The sequence below is a fragment of the Mercurialis annua genome, linkage group LG3, assembly GCF_937616625.2.
Source record: "Mercurialis annua linkage group LG3, ddMerAnnu1.2, whole genome shotgun sequence".
NCBI lineage: Eukaryota > Viridiplantae > Streptophyta > Magnoliopsida > Malpighiales > Euphorbiaceae > Mercurialis > Mercurialis annua.
The window spans coordinates 75,680,416-75,696,349 of record NC_065572.1 but is presented as its reverse complement, the minus strand read 5'-3'; the positions used below and the strand labels follow the sequence as shown (position 1 = coordinate 75,696,349).

Below are 15,934 nucleotides of genomic sequence, written 5' to 3'. Positions count from 1 at the left end.
ACAATTTTTCGCACGCCCAGTGGGACACTGAGAGTCATGGCTAGAACTCTAAGTGAGAAAGGTAAAGACGTTATTGTATCCCAGGCTACAGTGGATGATCATACTGCTACAAATGTAGGACATGGAGACTATGTGGCTCACATGGTCAGAAGCATTGAAAAATAAAATTTTCCTCTGGGAGAGGCGAGTGAAGATGTGCCTCCTTGCTTTGGAGAGCAACAACCACCAACTCGGTAAAATTCTGAGCCGAGATTGGTAGGGGCTTTAAACGTATTGTCAAAATTCATGGTAGACATGAAGCAGACTCAGGCTAGCTTTAACCAAGCACAGGTCGATTTAAACAGGAAACAGCAGTTCGAAATTGAACGCTTTTTGGCAGAATTGATAGTTGCTGTCAAAATATCATCTCATGATGGTGGTGTACCAGAGGCTATTAATACGGCCAAACAAGATCCTAATGGACACGGGGGGCGCCCATCTGGAGGAATCTAGGAGATTGGGAGCACTAGTCATGTGTCAATCTCAAACCCGCCCTCTGAAAAAAGGTATGTTCCTCCTCACAAAAGAGATGAACTCGTTCATTTTAATTCTTTTAAAACTAATAATCAAAATGGCCGGAATTCCAGGCCGTTTAATGCAGGTGTTAATTATCAGGCTTCAGATGACCCAGAGGTTAATCAAAATTTTCCTCAACCTCTGGGCACTAGGGGCAATTACATGCCCCAAGAGAGAGATCATCAGGTATTGCCACCCCAACCTCTAGGAAGGCCACTAGATATGGAGGCTGTAGGAGAAGCAATTCAGGAGTTGTACGGGCCAGGTCTAAGGCAGATTGACCGACCGCAATTTCACAAGTCTTATCCAGATATTATTGACAGGGAAAATCCTTACCCTAGAGGCTATAAAATTCCTAACTTCCCTTTATTCTTTGGAGAGGATGGCCACTCCACTGTTGAACATGTGGCAAAATTCACAATTCAATGTGGGGTCCTGGCCAACCTAGATAATATTGCAAATTTCAAACTGAGATTATTTCCAAATTCTTTAACAGGTACTGCCTTTACTTGGTATGCCACTTAGCCCAGGAATTCAGTGCTCACATGGCAGGAGATGGAGAGGCTCTTCGATATTCAATTTTACTGTGCAGAGCCAGTGGTTTGCATAACACAATTTGTCAAGGGTTTTTCAAAGGTTTGGAGAGGATGTCGACATGTATATACACCGCTTCAAAAGAATGAGGAGCAGGTGTAAGATTGTCCTCCCATAAACCGAGTATGTGAAAATGGCTTAGAGGGGCTTGGACATTGAGCTCCGAAAAAAATTACAGGGGATGGAGTTTAGAAACTTTTATGAGTTAGCGGCCAAAGTCTCTGAGTATGAAGAACTCCTGAGAGAAGAAAGCCACAAGAAAAAAGTGGCAATGGGCACTTACTATCAAGAGGTGGGAGCATATGAAACTGCGGCAGCCGACCTCACGGCCACCGGTTCATGCACCTGCCCTATGTTGATCAAGAAGGCACCTGATGGCTGGAAGAAACAACAGAATTCCAATGCCCAACCTTTGTATACTTTTGAGGTGTAAAAAACAGAAGAAATTTTTGATTTTCTGTTAAAAAAGAAGTTCATTACTCTGCCTCCTGATCATAAAATGCCTTCAAAAGAGGAGTTGAAAGGCAGAGAATATTGCAAGTTCCATAACTTTTGGAACCACTTAACCAATTCATGTTGAGGGTTCAAAAATATTATTATAAGATATTCCAAGTCAAACCCTCATAAATGAATAATTTTCTCTCTCATCACAATTAATTTTTCTCTCCTCTCTCTCAACTCATCTCTCTCAGCTCATATTTGCTCCATCGTTTCCAGCCGCTACGTTCTTTATTCCTCCGCTCCTCTATCATAGTTCTCATCATCGTCTCCCTCATCATCTCCGCCAACACCATCATCTCCTATGATCGTCGTCGTTATCAATTTTGATTTCAGATCTCCAATTTATTCATTGTTCTTTTTTTTCTTTTTCTTTTTTATTTTCAGATCTACAAATTTTATACTGTTTTTTCACCATTAAACATGTATGAAGATATATTTAGAGGATTATATTTAGAGAATATAATGTTAATTATATGTTATGTAAAATAAATTTGTGGTTTAATGAAATAATTTTTTGTTATTTCTGCATTTTTTGTGTTTGGTTGTATTTCTGTGTTTTTTATTCTGCAACACAATTTGTTGATGATGGTTGATTGCTGAATAATTGTAATGTTACAGTGTTGTTGATTTTATGTTGATTTTGTGTTGATAATCGGTTGGTATTTGTTTGATTTTAACATTAAAAAATTTTATTCTAGAAAAATATTGGTAAATTAGATAATTTTGACCGTGAAATAAATTAAAAAAATAAAATTTAACTGAAATTAGATAATAATATGTTAGCATTATCATGTTGATTTCTTGTTAATATTTTATTAATTGTCACCATCTTTTAAAAATATATGTTCTATTTTATTTTTTATGTAGATTCGTTGTTAATTTATTGTTGAAATTATGTTAATAAGTATTTCAACTTTTTTTCATACTAAATTTTATGTTGACATGTTGTTGATTTGTTGTTGATTTATTGTTAACATTATGTTGATAAGTATTTCAACTCTTTTTCATATTCAATTTTATGTTGACACGTTGTTGACATAATGTTGATAACATGTTGATTTTTCAATCATTGAAAGAAAAATAAAATTTAGTCTTAATTTGTTGTGTTGATGAGCTATTGAGATGCTTTTGATAATAAGTTGATTGTTTATGACTTAAATCAATCAATGTTCTCATTTTACAAATATTTTGACAAAATTAGCATTAATTGTTGATATCGTGTTGACATTATATTGATAACTTGTTAATATGATAGTAGTAATTCTACTAAAGAACAACAAAGGTACAAAATGTTTAAAATAATTGAATCAGATAAAGAAATTATCAGAGTAAGCAATCAAAATAATATGAAAAAACAATAACAATAATTCCAATGAAAAAATAAAATTATTCTTACATATAAAAATAAAAATACATTAAATATACACCAACACAATAGTTCACAAAATATTAAAAGTTTATTTCGCAAACAATATTATCTTATTTGTCAATATTGAAATAAAAACAATCAGTTGATATCAACATAATATCAACATAAAATCAACAGCACTGTAACATTACAATAATTCAGCAATCAATCATTATCAACAAATCGTTCTGCAGAAAAAATAAAATAAAAAAGTACGAATTTCAAAAAATCATAAAATAAGATATTCTAAGACATTGTGCCCTAAAAAAGTGACAGAAGTAATAAGCACTACTAAAAAAAGGCGATATTAAAATGATTGGACGATAAGCATTATAAGAAAATTCGAGAACGAATTTTTTTTAAGAGGGAAAGAATGTAACATGCCGCATTTTTGAAAAAGCATTTAATTGGATTAATTATATTATTTTAGCCAATTGGTGCTAAAATAAGGGAATTTCCGTAAATGAGGCGGAAAATAATCATAATTATTACAATATAAATATTTTTAATTTTACGAATTGAACTAAATTTTAAATAAGCCCAATTATATTACAAAGCTAACGGAAAATAATCATAATTATTACAATATAAATATTTTTTATTATCATATTAAATTTATAATTAAAAATTTTAAAAATATAAAATGATTGGGGAGAGACACTCTTTCCCCAATCATTGGGCTGATTGGGAAGAGAGTGTCTCCCCAATCAGCCCTATCTAAAGGGCCTGCAATGGTTAATTACAGGCTGCAGTTGGCCATTGCGGGCCGATGGATCTCCAGACATAAAAATATAAGGTTTTTTTTTTCATAAACAACCAACATTTGGAAAATTATTACTTTTATACAGAAAAGAGTTTTCAATATGAAAACTACTATACACGCTGAAAAATATTATTTTTATATGGATATATATATATAAGATATTTCAAGTCAAACCCTCATAAATGAATATTTTTCTCTCTCATCGCAATTAATTTTTCTCTCCTCTCTCTCAGCTCGTGTTTGCTCCATCGTTTTCAGCCGTTACGTCCTCTGTTCCTCCGCTTCTCTATCATCGTTCTCATCATCGTCTCTGTCATCGTCTCCGCCAACACTATCATCTCCTATGATCGTTGTCGTCATCAATTTTGATTTCAGATCTCCAATTTATTCATTGTTCTTCTTTTTCTTTTTCTTTTTTATTTTCAGATCTACAAATTTTATACTGTTTTTTCACCATTAAACATGTATGAAGATTATATTTAGAGAATATAATGTTAATTATATGTTATGTAAAATAAATTTGTGATTTAATGAAATAATTTTTTGTTATTTCTGTATTTTTTGTTATATATAAAAATAAAATTATTTTTATATATAAAAATAAAAATATATTAAATATACACCAACACAATAGTTCACAAAATATTAAAAGTTTATTTCACAAACAATATTATCTTATTTGTCAATATTGAAATAAAAACAATCAGTTGATATCAACATAAAATCAATAGCACTGTAACATTAAAATAATTCAGCAATTAATCATCATCAACAAATCGTTCTAAAAAAACGCAGAAATACAAAAAAATGCAGTAAAAGATAAACAAATTACATGAGGTATTAGATTTTTAAATATACTCTTTATACATGTTTAATGGTGAATAAACAGTAAAAGATAAACAAATTACAGATCTGAAAATGAAAAAAAGAATAAAAAATTTCAGATCTAAAATTAAAAAGATAAAAGAAAGATGGCGCGACGAGAGAAAGGCGGAACGATGGAGGCGAAACGGCGAAGGCAGAACAACGAGGGCGGAGGCGGCGGAGGCGAAACGGCGGAAGCAAATGAGCAGAAATCGTGAAAATTTTCTTTCACGACTCAAAAAAAATCGTGGAGAAGAAGAATGATTGAGAGAAATAAGAAAAATCGTATAAAGAAAAAGAATTTAAAGTAGAAGTTATTAAAGTAAGAAAATGAGGTAGATAAAGTAAAAATTTGGGCTGGGCCGTATAAAAGAAAAGAGTGGCTGATTTTCCGTATTTCATACAAAAAGCCCAAAATATAATTTTTGTAATCTAGGGCACAAAAACATAAATAGTAAATGAGGACTTAGACAATACACCACAAAGGAGCAAAATATTCTCAACTGTACAATTTATTTAGTCTGTGTTGAAAAATAACTTTTCAATTTGCAAACATACTTTTTCCATTTCCTTTTTTTTATATGTCTGCTACAATTCCGATCCCTCCATTTTTCTATTTCAATTCCACAGTAAATCACATGAACGTTGTGTTTAAGTTTTAGTAATTCGATTCCGCCGCTGCCGTTGCTAGTGCATCATCTTCCACCACCGCTGTTACAATCTTCGCTGCTGAGCCGGTTAAGTTGATCGCCGATGAAGTCGCTTTTGTATAAATTCCTGTGTATAAATTGTTGGGTATAAATTGTTGGGGATCTCCAAGCTGGAGCTATAGCTGGGTAAAAAATGTTCCGGCTGTTAATGTGGGCAACTGTGATGGGATTGCTAATTCAGATGCTATCGACGCGTGTTGGTGTGGCCACCGGCAAATACTTGGCGGAGCTGTGTAGAGACGAGTATCTGAATTGGGCTAGGTTAATTCTGTGGTTCATGGCTGAAGTGGCACTTATTGGAAATGATATTCAAGAAGTTATTGGCAGTGCTATTGCTATTCATATCTTTACAATTACAATTACAAGTCAATGACAACTTACCGTTCTCATAAAAATTGAGAGAGCAGCTAAAATCACTTAAAGGTTGACCATCTTTCATTATATCAATTAAATTTGATTAATGTTCCTCATTTCGCCTTAATCATTATTAATGCTATTTTGGGTGTAAAGGAAGCCACTTTTTCTTCAATATTGTATAGGTAATGTTTTATGCTTTTATCATTTGTTTCAATTATGGTTAATTTCCAAGAATTAGTGTTAAAAAGTTGCCTAATTGCTGGTGTTGTTTGTTTCCATTTAGAAATGATTAAATTCACGAAACAGTGCCCAATTGAGTTACTTGTTGATTTTTCTGATTAGGTTCTTCATTTTTCTGATCATGTAAAGTAAAGCTATTGAGTCAAATTGAGTTAATTGTTGATTGTTATCTTCTTATGGTTTTGTCAACTTATTTTATTCAACATTGTATGATAGGGTAAAATAGTTGCTCCAAAGGTAACATAGTTGTTAGTAAACCGTTAGCAAACTAACTTATTTTTTAGACATTGAGTTTCCGTTAGTAATCTTCATTGTTTTTGCTAAGGTGCCAAATGAGACTTCGTTAGGCATTGAGTCTTGATATATATGTACAATAATTATAAATAAGGATTACAAATTATAATCGTATCTTTTTGCAGATCCTAACTGCATTGTTCTTTTGTTGGTTCATTGATTGGTTTACTTGAGCTGATTATGTTTGTTTTGCAGGAAAAGATGAGAAAGTATTACATAAGAGCTAGACTTGTTTTAACCTTATGGCAGTACGCAAATATTTATTAATAGAAACAGTAGAATTGTCCCACCAAGTATTGGTTTAGATCCCTTTATTTGTTTGCTCACTTGGTTCAAAATTAAATGTATTGGCAGATGGTAAATGAGGCCAAAAGTTCGGGGTCTGCACTAACATGTGCTATGTATGTATTCAACAAATTCAAGAGTATATTAATGTTGCTTAACCATTAATAGTCTCATCTTTTGTCAACTTATTAGAAGTATGATATTGATTTCTGTTTTTTTTTTATAGCTCTCTATCATTACTGTCACATTCAGTTTTTTTGTTTTACCATAAAAATGCGCCTACTTCTATTACAAATGTTAGTGAACTAATAATAAACAAATGTTTAGTAAACCGTTAGTAAACCGATAATAAATTAATAGTAAAGTTATTTTTATTGTAAAATAAAAATAATAAAGTTGAAACTAATTTAATACATTTTTTTATACAATTATTGGTAAACTAATAGTAAATTAAGTAATAATTCATTTTAACATTTTATGATTTAAAAATAAAAAATAAAAATAGTAATTTATATATTAAGTAAACCGATAGTAGCTTTTTAGTAGACTGTTAGTAAACTAATAGTAAATATATGGTAAATTTATTTTGTACTTAATTAAATTTTAAAATGGTTTATTTTGTCAAACTAATAATAAATCTATGCTAGTTTTATTTATATTTCTAACCATCAAAGTAGATGAATAGAGAGGGAAAATGTATAAATATGAGAGTTTAAATTTAGGGATCAAGAGTTGCAATAGTAAAATTAATATGAAATCATGTGTCACATCGATGATTTGAATATATTATTGCTCAATTTACCCGGTAGTAAACCGATAGTAACCTAATAGAAAAATTATTTTTTAGTACACTAAAAGAAAATTCATGGTAAACACATAGTTAACAAAATTGAAAATATTGAATGTTCACATGGTAAACACATGGTTAAAAAACTCTCTCTCTAAAATATTTGCTCTCCCTTCTCTCTAAAAAAAAGTTCTTCATTTGTTCATTCTTTTAAGGGTGGAAGAAGATGATTTCTCCGGCATTAGCCGGAAAATCATTTTCTTTCCGCCCATAATACTATTTACTATAGATCTATTATGTCCTTCTTTAGTTGAATAAAGTCTTTGGTTATGAAGTTTTTTGAGTCCTGATTTGTATTTTTCATATTTGAATAAGTCCAAAGGTTTTTGGTGTTTGTAGGTGCTAGATCTATCAAGGTTTTTGATGGGTTTTCGAATTTGAGATCCGATTCTTTAAGATCTAAAATATATGTGGGGTGTCTTTTAGATCTATACAAGTTTTTGAAGATCTTAAAAAATGGGGGTTTTTAGATCTTTCAAAGTTCTTGTAGATGTATATTCGGAGAGTTTGAAAACCCATTTAAACTATTGTAGATCTAAAATTAGGAAGGTTTGTTGGGTTATCTTTGATAAGAATTCATTGAAGATGAAGATCGGAATGCTAAGTTCAACCGGATAGAGCGGTTTTAAAAGCAAATCGGAAGAAGAACTATCCAAGTACTCCATCTACGAGAAACATAGTTTCATCGTTGTTAAGTTTATGCGGGAACATAGTCACGGATTTTTTCTCACTTTTGATTATTTATTGCTTATCCGGAATTGTTACTTAGCTTCTAATTGTTCAATTTTGAAAGATCATAATGTGGGTTGTGATATGACTTTCATATTTTGTACTTGAATCTTCTTAATGAATTTCTATCTTTGGGAAAAAAAACACATGGTTAAAAGGTTTATAAAATTTATGTGCCCTGATAAAATATTGGGAGCTGAATGTCCTTCGACCAACTTTCCCTTCCTGTAGTATCATTATGTTGATCCTTCTTTAAGGAAGAAATATTTTTAGGACTTGATTAGAATTATTATCATGTAAATTTTTTAGTTCATCGAGTTCATGATTACTGTCGTTTATCATGGGTTAGGAGAGTGGATTGTTGTGATATGCACTAGTTCAATCATGTTTGACCATGTTTTGACTTTATCATTTTGTTATTTATTGATTGACAGTTTTTATCATTTTATATTAATGATTAAAATACTTGAATGGTTAATTCTTTCTAAGGTCATCAAGTATGTGACTTGATAGTAGAACCTTTAGGTTTAATAAAAAAAATTATATACCATCTATCCTTAGTCTTAATAGAATAGAGACTAGTATGATGTTGACTGATGATTATGTTTTACTAATCATGTATATGAGATATTAAGTCAAATCATAGGTGCTATTTGAGAAATAAGGCACTGGATGACCCACTGTGAGAATACTACATAGATCACTGTCATAAGTAATTCTCATTACAGTTGTATTAGTATAATCCTTTGACCTTGAAATCATCATGGATTTCTACATAGCTATTTCATGTTTTGATACAGTCTTACATTATCTTTAACAGGATAATGGAATAGATTGTCATTGGATGTGAAAGTAACTATGTGAGAAATGTGAGTGACTGAGAAGGAATTTGTCCCTCATTTATTTGAGTAAGATATCTATGGGCCCCTTGAAGAAGATAGACTGAAGGAAATGCATGGCCATGCTAATTGATAAGGAGTTATCATTTTCAGTCTACTTAGAGTCAAGAAACTAATGATTGAATATTATAAGGATGACAGGACTATGCATTATATTCAATCTGGATATCGAGTGACAAAGGGATTAAAATATTATTGTAAATGGTTAAATCGGGTTATCGATATTCGTATAACTTAGGTAGTCATAATGTCTTGCTAGAGGTCACTTATGACTTGTGGGCTGAAATAGGGATTTCGAGCCTACTGCCAACGTTATATGAACCTACAGGGTCGCACACTAAAAACAGGCCCAAAACAGTTATGGGTTGTATAAGCCCAATGTGATTAAGTGATTAATTATACACACACACACATATACATATATATATATATATATATATATATATATATATATATATATATATTACAAATTATATATATATATATATATATATATATATATATATATATATAATTTGTAATATATATATATATATATATATATATATATATATATATATATATTAATAAATATATATTAATTCGAAATTTAAGGATAAGTGTTTTCCTTAATTTATTATTTTTGGAAGATAATAAATATAGTAATTAATATATATGGATAATTATCAAAAAGGAGTTTTTGATAAACATAAACTTGTAGAATTGCAATGAGATTGAAATTCGAATTTGTCTCAAACCCTAGTGTTGTTTATCACTATAAATACACATTAAGCAATTGGTTTGAGAATCACGAAATTCATTATTCATTAAATCACTAAAAATCGAAATTGCTTGTGAAGCAATAGTGCTAGCACACAAGCACTAGTTTTGGCTAAGGTCTGTTCGTGTGGATACTCGTAGAGGACGCGTTCTTTTGGAGGCGTTTCTGATCCGAGGCCAGGTATCACCAAAGTGAACTACCTCCTTCATTCCTACATTGCTGTTGAATTCGACATACAAGTAAGTGCTTATTCTGTTAATTCGAATTACATGGATCTTGGTTTGGGTTTTTTAGATAAATTTTTGAAATTCCGCTTCGTTATGAACCAATAAAACCCAACATGGATAAGGTTTTCAAAAGGAATGAAACATAATCAGGTGCCTAATTTAATCATCAACAATACTATTGTGTTGCAATTAATCCAAATTAAAGGTATTTAGTAATCGACGAATCTCAAATGGGCGAGTGCTTATAGAGGCCTATTCGATAATCTCTTTTTATTAATTAAGAGAAACAAAATGAATGATGTTATAACAAAGACATTCGAATCGGAAGAAAAATGGAGTCTCCACTTGAAAGAGAAAAATCAAACCCGTTATGTTTTGTAATTTTATTTTGTAATTTATGATTGTAATGATTTTGTTATTGGTTTACCAATGGTTTACTAATCGTATAACAATAAATTTAATTTTAATAATATTGTTAGTAAACATTGAGTTAACCGTTGGTAAATTTATAATTATTTTTTGATAATGCTCTTAATTTTTTATGTATTTTTTTCACTTGTGTATTTGTAATGGTTTTGTTGTTGGTTATCCAATTATTATCTAATGGTTTGCTATACGTTTTTTAATGGTGTTTTTTCTGTTTATCAGATTTAATGGTTTGCTATAGGTTTTCGAATGGTGTTTTTATGTTTACCAAATTCTATATTTTTTTCCTCATATGTCTGTCATTTTAATTGTACTTTGTGCTCGTTTTTCTTCAAAATCTTACTTACATGTGTAACTTGATATTTTGAATCATTCCAATTGCAGTCATGGAAAAGCATCTCTTTATTTTAATTATATTTATTATTTTTTACTAAATAGTTTCTAACAGTTCACTAAAGGGTTACTATTTTATATATTTTTGTTGATCAACAGCGGGAGTTTATTGCAGTTTTTTTTTGTACCGATATGGGAACATGAAGATGGCTGAAAATATTGATAGTGACGAAGAGGTTGAAGTTAAGAAGACGAATGTGAAATCGACAAATGCAAAAATGAAAAAAAAAGATTTAAAACTTGTGATTGTCTAGTATATGGATTTTTAATTTTAGTTGTTTGTTTGGATTATTTTGTTGTATAGTAATGTTTTCTAAACCTATGAATATTGGCTGTTATCTTTGTTTAGTTTTATGAATTCAGTATCTATTTAGTACATTGTTAGTTAACTCATAGTAAATTATATTTTAGTATATATTTTACTTTATTACAAATTATAGATAAATATTTGATAATCTAATTGTAAATTTCCGATATTTGATAAATTTTCATATAGAATATGATTGAATTGAAAGCCATGAGTGTTTTTAATTATGAATTTACAGGTGATGCATAAATTATGACAAAAAACAATAATTAATTAGCAAAATAATTTGCCCAAACCCAACATATTTGTTATAATGTTATGTCATGTCCACTTCACCTAAACCAAATCGCCAACATTTTCATACCTCTAGCTTTCGTGTCTTACTGCCCGCCTATTTGTTTTAATGCTCCATTAATAACTACCTATAAAATATTAAAAATTATAGTATTGAAGTAGCAGTGAAGTATGAAGTTAAATTTTGTTGATGTGAAGTAGTTATTCAACTCGTTTTAAATTCATGACTTAAACTGGATTTTTAGAACATGTGATTTACATATTGTGATTAAAAGTAACATAATGAATTTCATTGTTAATCATCTGCATTATAATTTAATGAAATTTACTATGTTACTCACTTCAAACATCTCTAATATTTCCTCCAAACTTGTTAGAATGTAAACCCAAAACCTTCAACTGCTGCAAATCCCTAAATGTACAGGTAACCCAACTAGAAATTTACCTTCAATCTGTTTCTTGATAAATTTAAGTACTTTAAAGTTTAAACAAGGTTGAACTTTGACATTAAGATAACATACAATTGCTTGCTAAATTCAACATTAAGAATGAAAAACAATATGAATCATATAGAAAGATCAGAATTTTAGAAATTACAACTAAAAAACCCAAAAACAAAAAAAGAACAATTACTGCAAAAGGTAACCCAACTGGAAACCTTCAAGCAATTTTGAACAGAGCTTCTCCACCGGCGGCAACGACCATTAATGCAGTCTTTGCTAAAGTAATTCACCATTTTCACGGATTTTATCACAATCAATAAAGCGACAATCAACAAATTCTGATCGATAGTCAGTGATTGAAGAAATCAACAAATCAATAGATCAACAAAAGAGCTGAAAACAGAAAATTGACAAATCCCGATCAATTTTTTTCTCAATCAATCTTTTGTAGCAGTAATGGAAGAAAAATCGATAGATTGGATCAAAACGTTGAATAGCAAGTCTTGTGATTAATCAGAGTGAAAGGAACAATGAAGAAGATGCAAGGAGGCACCATATGTGGAAACCATAAAATTTCAAAGCAATATCAGTAACTGCAATAAGTTCTTCTTCATCCATAACAAATCGTACTTTTCAAAACACAAAGTTTATTTTTGCAACAAAACATTAGTCAAACTGTAAATTTTAATTAATTTTAGTCAATAGGTGCTCTTGAGAATATTTAGGTGTTTTGGAGGTATTTGTCTAAAAAACTCATAGTAAATTGAGGGGGACACTTCTTTGTCAAAAATCCCCCATTACACAACAGCGCTTAACGTATAAGCCGTCAACAACAATATGCATAGAAGTGAAATTACATGTGTTCATCACCAAATATAAATCATATCAACACATTTTGAGGACATTTCAGTAGTTATTTTGCAATTTATTTTGTACATTAACTAGAGTAACAGGCTGAACATATATATCAACTACTAGCACCTTTCATTTTCATCTGCCACAAAGAAAGAACAGAACTATAACTACCAGCTAAAAAAACGTTTAATAGTAAATGGTGTTGACAAAATCATTTCCACATATTAAAAGAAATATCGAGCATTGACAATTTCAACTCATTTAAGATGTAGAATTGGAATTCTGGCACTTATATAATCTAATAAAGCCCATGTAAAATCTCAGACATCTCTCTAAAGTAATGCTAAGCATGTGGGAAAAGCTTAAAATGCTGATAATGACAGAATGCTACACAGATTTACATGGAAAATATTGTCCCTACAGAGAAAGCAAAGTTCTTTTATACACACAGCTAGAATGTTTGTATAGTACAGCTTACTTAAGAGAAGGGTGAAACTAAAATTATAAGACTTAAAGAGATATATCATATAGCAACTTTCTTGCAATACAAAGCAATCAATTGAAAACAAATGAGGGCGACTCATTACGATTCTTGCTTTAATTCTCAATTTGCAGCTAACTTCACAAAAGAAGAAGACAAGAAAACAACTGCCAATGTATCTTGTGTCTCTCAATGTATTGCATTTGTATCAATTAAGTGGATAAAGAATCAGTTGCAAACACACGACAACGATTGAAGTCTCGGTTTCAGAATTGAAAGCCACCAAAAAGCGAGTGGATCAAGAAACATACAAAATGCCATGACGGTACAATAATAGGCAACCTGAAGTAAAAACAGTCCAGAGAAACATAATTCACCAAGCCATAAATAAAGTCATTTCTTTCATAAAAGAAGTACAAGGAAGTAAACTGCATAAGAATTGAAAATTCTTAAATGAGCTTCCTTCAATCTGAGATAATCCAAAGAGAGCGAAGTACCAGGATAAGAGGCGCAAAAAATTGCAAGACTACAAGGCATAAGTAGTGACTGTGCAGGAAAACTTTGGCTCTACTAAAATCCAAATCGGGAACTTTGCTGGCATGCAATCGCTGGTACCAGGGCAACAAAGCTTCATTCAAATACATTTGCAAATTTGTCCGTAAAGCAATTATTTGAATAAGACCTGATAGCAACAAGCACCAGAGCCTAAATTTTGTCAAGTCTGATCGTATAAAACCCACATGTCCATCATTGGCGCTTGAATTCAAATGTGTTCCGCCACTATTATCAATGTTCTTATCAATAAGAATGTCAAATAATGGAGTAATCCAAAGCAATGTTGAGAAAAATGGCAATAAAAAGGAAGCATATAGGATCATTCTAGCAAACCATCCACAGTATACCATACTCAAATTAGATCTTAACTGATATGTTCCAAGCCAAAAAGCACGAGCATTCGTTGCGGCGGGCATATACAATATGCCAGCAAAACAGCCCATCAAAACAGAAATAAAAAACCTCCATTTCGCATAAATTGATCCGAAATCAAAATCAAGAAAAGCGCGAGCAGCACCAGAACAAATCAAGCAGCCCAAGATAAACCCTAAGACCCCAAAAAAGCACATTCAACAGTTTATCAGAACTCTTAGAAGCAGACTTCTCAAAAGCTAATTTTTTTGTAAAACAATCCTCGAGTGGCCATCACTGTTTGCACTTAATTAACCACTTATCTCTCACCTTTTATACATGTAGCCCAACCATATACCACAACATTTACTAAGTAAAACTATTTGCACATAATTAAGCAACAAGCAAAAGTTAGAGATGCAACGAAAGCCCAGCAAAGATATAAAATCAGAATGGGATAAACAATAAATCTATGTATGCAAGCCAATCAAATGAACATGGTGAAAAACTTCAACATTTCACACTAACCAGAAAGAGTGCAACAACAAACAAGGGAAAGTCAAATAAGAAACACAACCACACTTACCCCACCAAGGGGCAATAATGTTTTAAAAAACTGGGAAAGCACAATAACAAACATGCAACCAAATAATAAACATCCTACAATTCAAAGGGAAATTTATGGTAAATCCATTCGACCTTAGCTTCGAGATACTCATGTGACATGTTAGGCTCGGAAACTGTTTTCTCGTACATGATCCTAGCCTTGGCCGGTGCCTTTTCTTCTGGAACGAAGCAAGTGTTGGCAGAGAGAGCAACAGAGTTTTCATGGTTATCAACCAGATTCTCAGCTGCAATGACCAGAGAGGCATGTGATGGAACAGCGACAAGTAACCTCTTCAGTACAATGATCCCATCCTTACCCACTTCCGTATCCTCGCGGGAGTCGATAAGGGGGATTTGATGGGTGAAACAGCAAGGGCGAGCATAGATAGAACCAGAGACGGTGGTGATGTTCCTGCCATTCTTGACTTTAATCTGAATCTTGGCCACTAGTCCAGGGCTCATAACAGCACACCATGCAAAAATTTGCAACTCAGAGTCATTCAGGCGAGGAACAAAATCGCAGCTACCCGGGTCGACTCGTATCTCGAGAAGACGGTTATTAAGATAGGGCAAAGTTGTCCAATCAGATTTAACATTGAAATGACCTCTACTAACTCTCTTACCATCACCAAATACTCGAGCATCCTCATAAAAGTAATCATCTTCGTGTAGTGTACCTCGCAATACAGATTGATCATTCAGAGTGAGAGCAAAGGCAATCCTGTAGTATCTATCACAGCTGAAGAGGCGAGTGGTGTTGGGATCATACAGGGTAAGCGTGCTTCTATCTTCATCTTCGCCGGACAATTCAGCGTCTATGTCCCAACGGAGATCAGGTTCCCCCCAGACTTGGATTACACCTTTCAGTCTACCTTTCAAAGACAATCCAGTGGCAGGTACTTTTTTGTTGCGCTTCAGGATTATTGAATACAAATCCATCACTCTTGGCCCATAATCTACCGTCTTCTCATGACCAACTTTACATACCTCTTTTTCCTCGCACTTTCTTTCTTCCCTCGTCTTGAACACATCCAAATTCTGTAAACCATCAACACACCTCGGGATCCCAAATTTAGGAGAATTTGAATCACAATCTTCTGCTGGGCCCAGAAATAGCCAATCGGAATCATATTCATAAGTGATACCACCAAATTCCATTTCAATCGTCTGTCCGCTTTCCATGTTTGCTT

The 15,934-nt window shown here is 32.0% G+C and overlaps 2 protein-coding genes across 2 annotated transcripts; one reads left to right on the top strand and one right to left on the bottom strand.

The window, feature by feature from the left end:
• The first annotated feature begins 5,528 nt into the window (after positions 1–5,528).
• Positions 5,529–11,106, top strand: LOC126673684 (uncharacterized). The gene is made up of 8 exons (XM_056105111.1): positions 5,529–5,760; positions 6,482–6,495; positions 6,641–6,687; positions 6,798–6,867; positions 7,758–7,774; positions 7,889–7,967; positions 10,701–10,810; positions 10,968–11,106. Exons 1-8 carry the CDS (start codon positions 5,529–5,531, stop codon positions 11,104–11,106), a joined length of 708 nt encoding a protein of 235 aa, XP_055961086.1.
• Positions 11,107–13,103: 1,997 nt separating this feature from the next.
• On the bottom strand, positions 13,104–14,441 carry LOC126673680 (uncharacterized). The gene is made up of 2 exons (XM_050367913.2): positions 13,730–14,441; positions 13,104–13,574 (listed from the first exon to the last, which is right to left on the bottom strand). Exons 1-2 carry the CDS (start codon positions 14,354–14,356, stop codon positions 13,461–13,463), a joined length of 741 nt encoding a protein of 246 aa, XP_050223870.2. The 5' UTR covers positions 14,357–14,441; the 3' UTR covers positions 13,104–13,460.
• Positions 14,442–15,934: the final 1,493 nt, after the last annotated feature.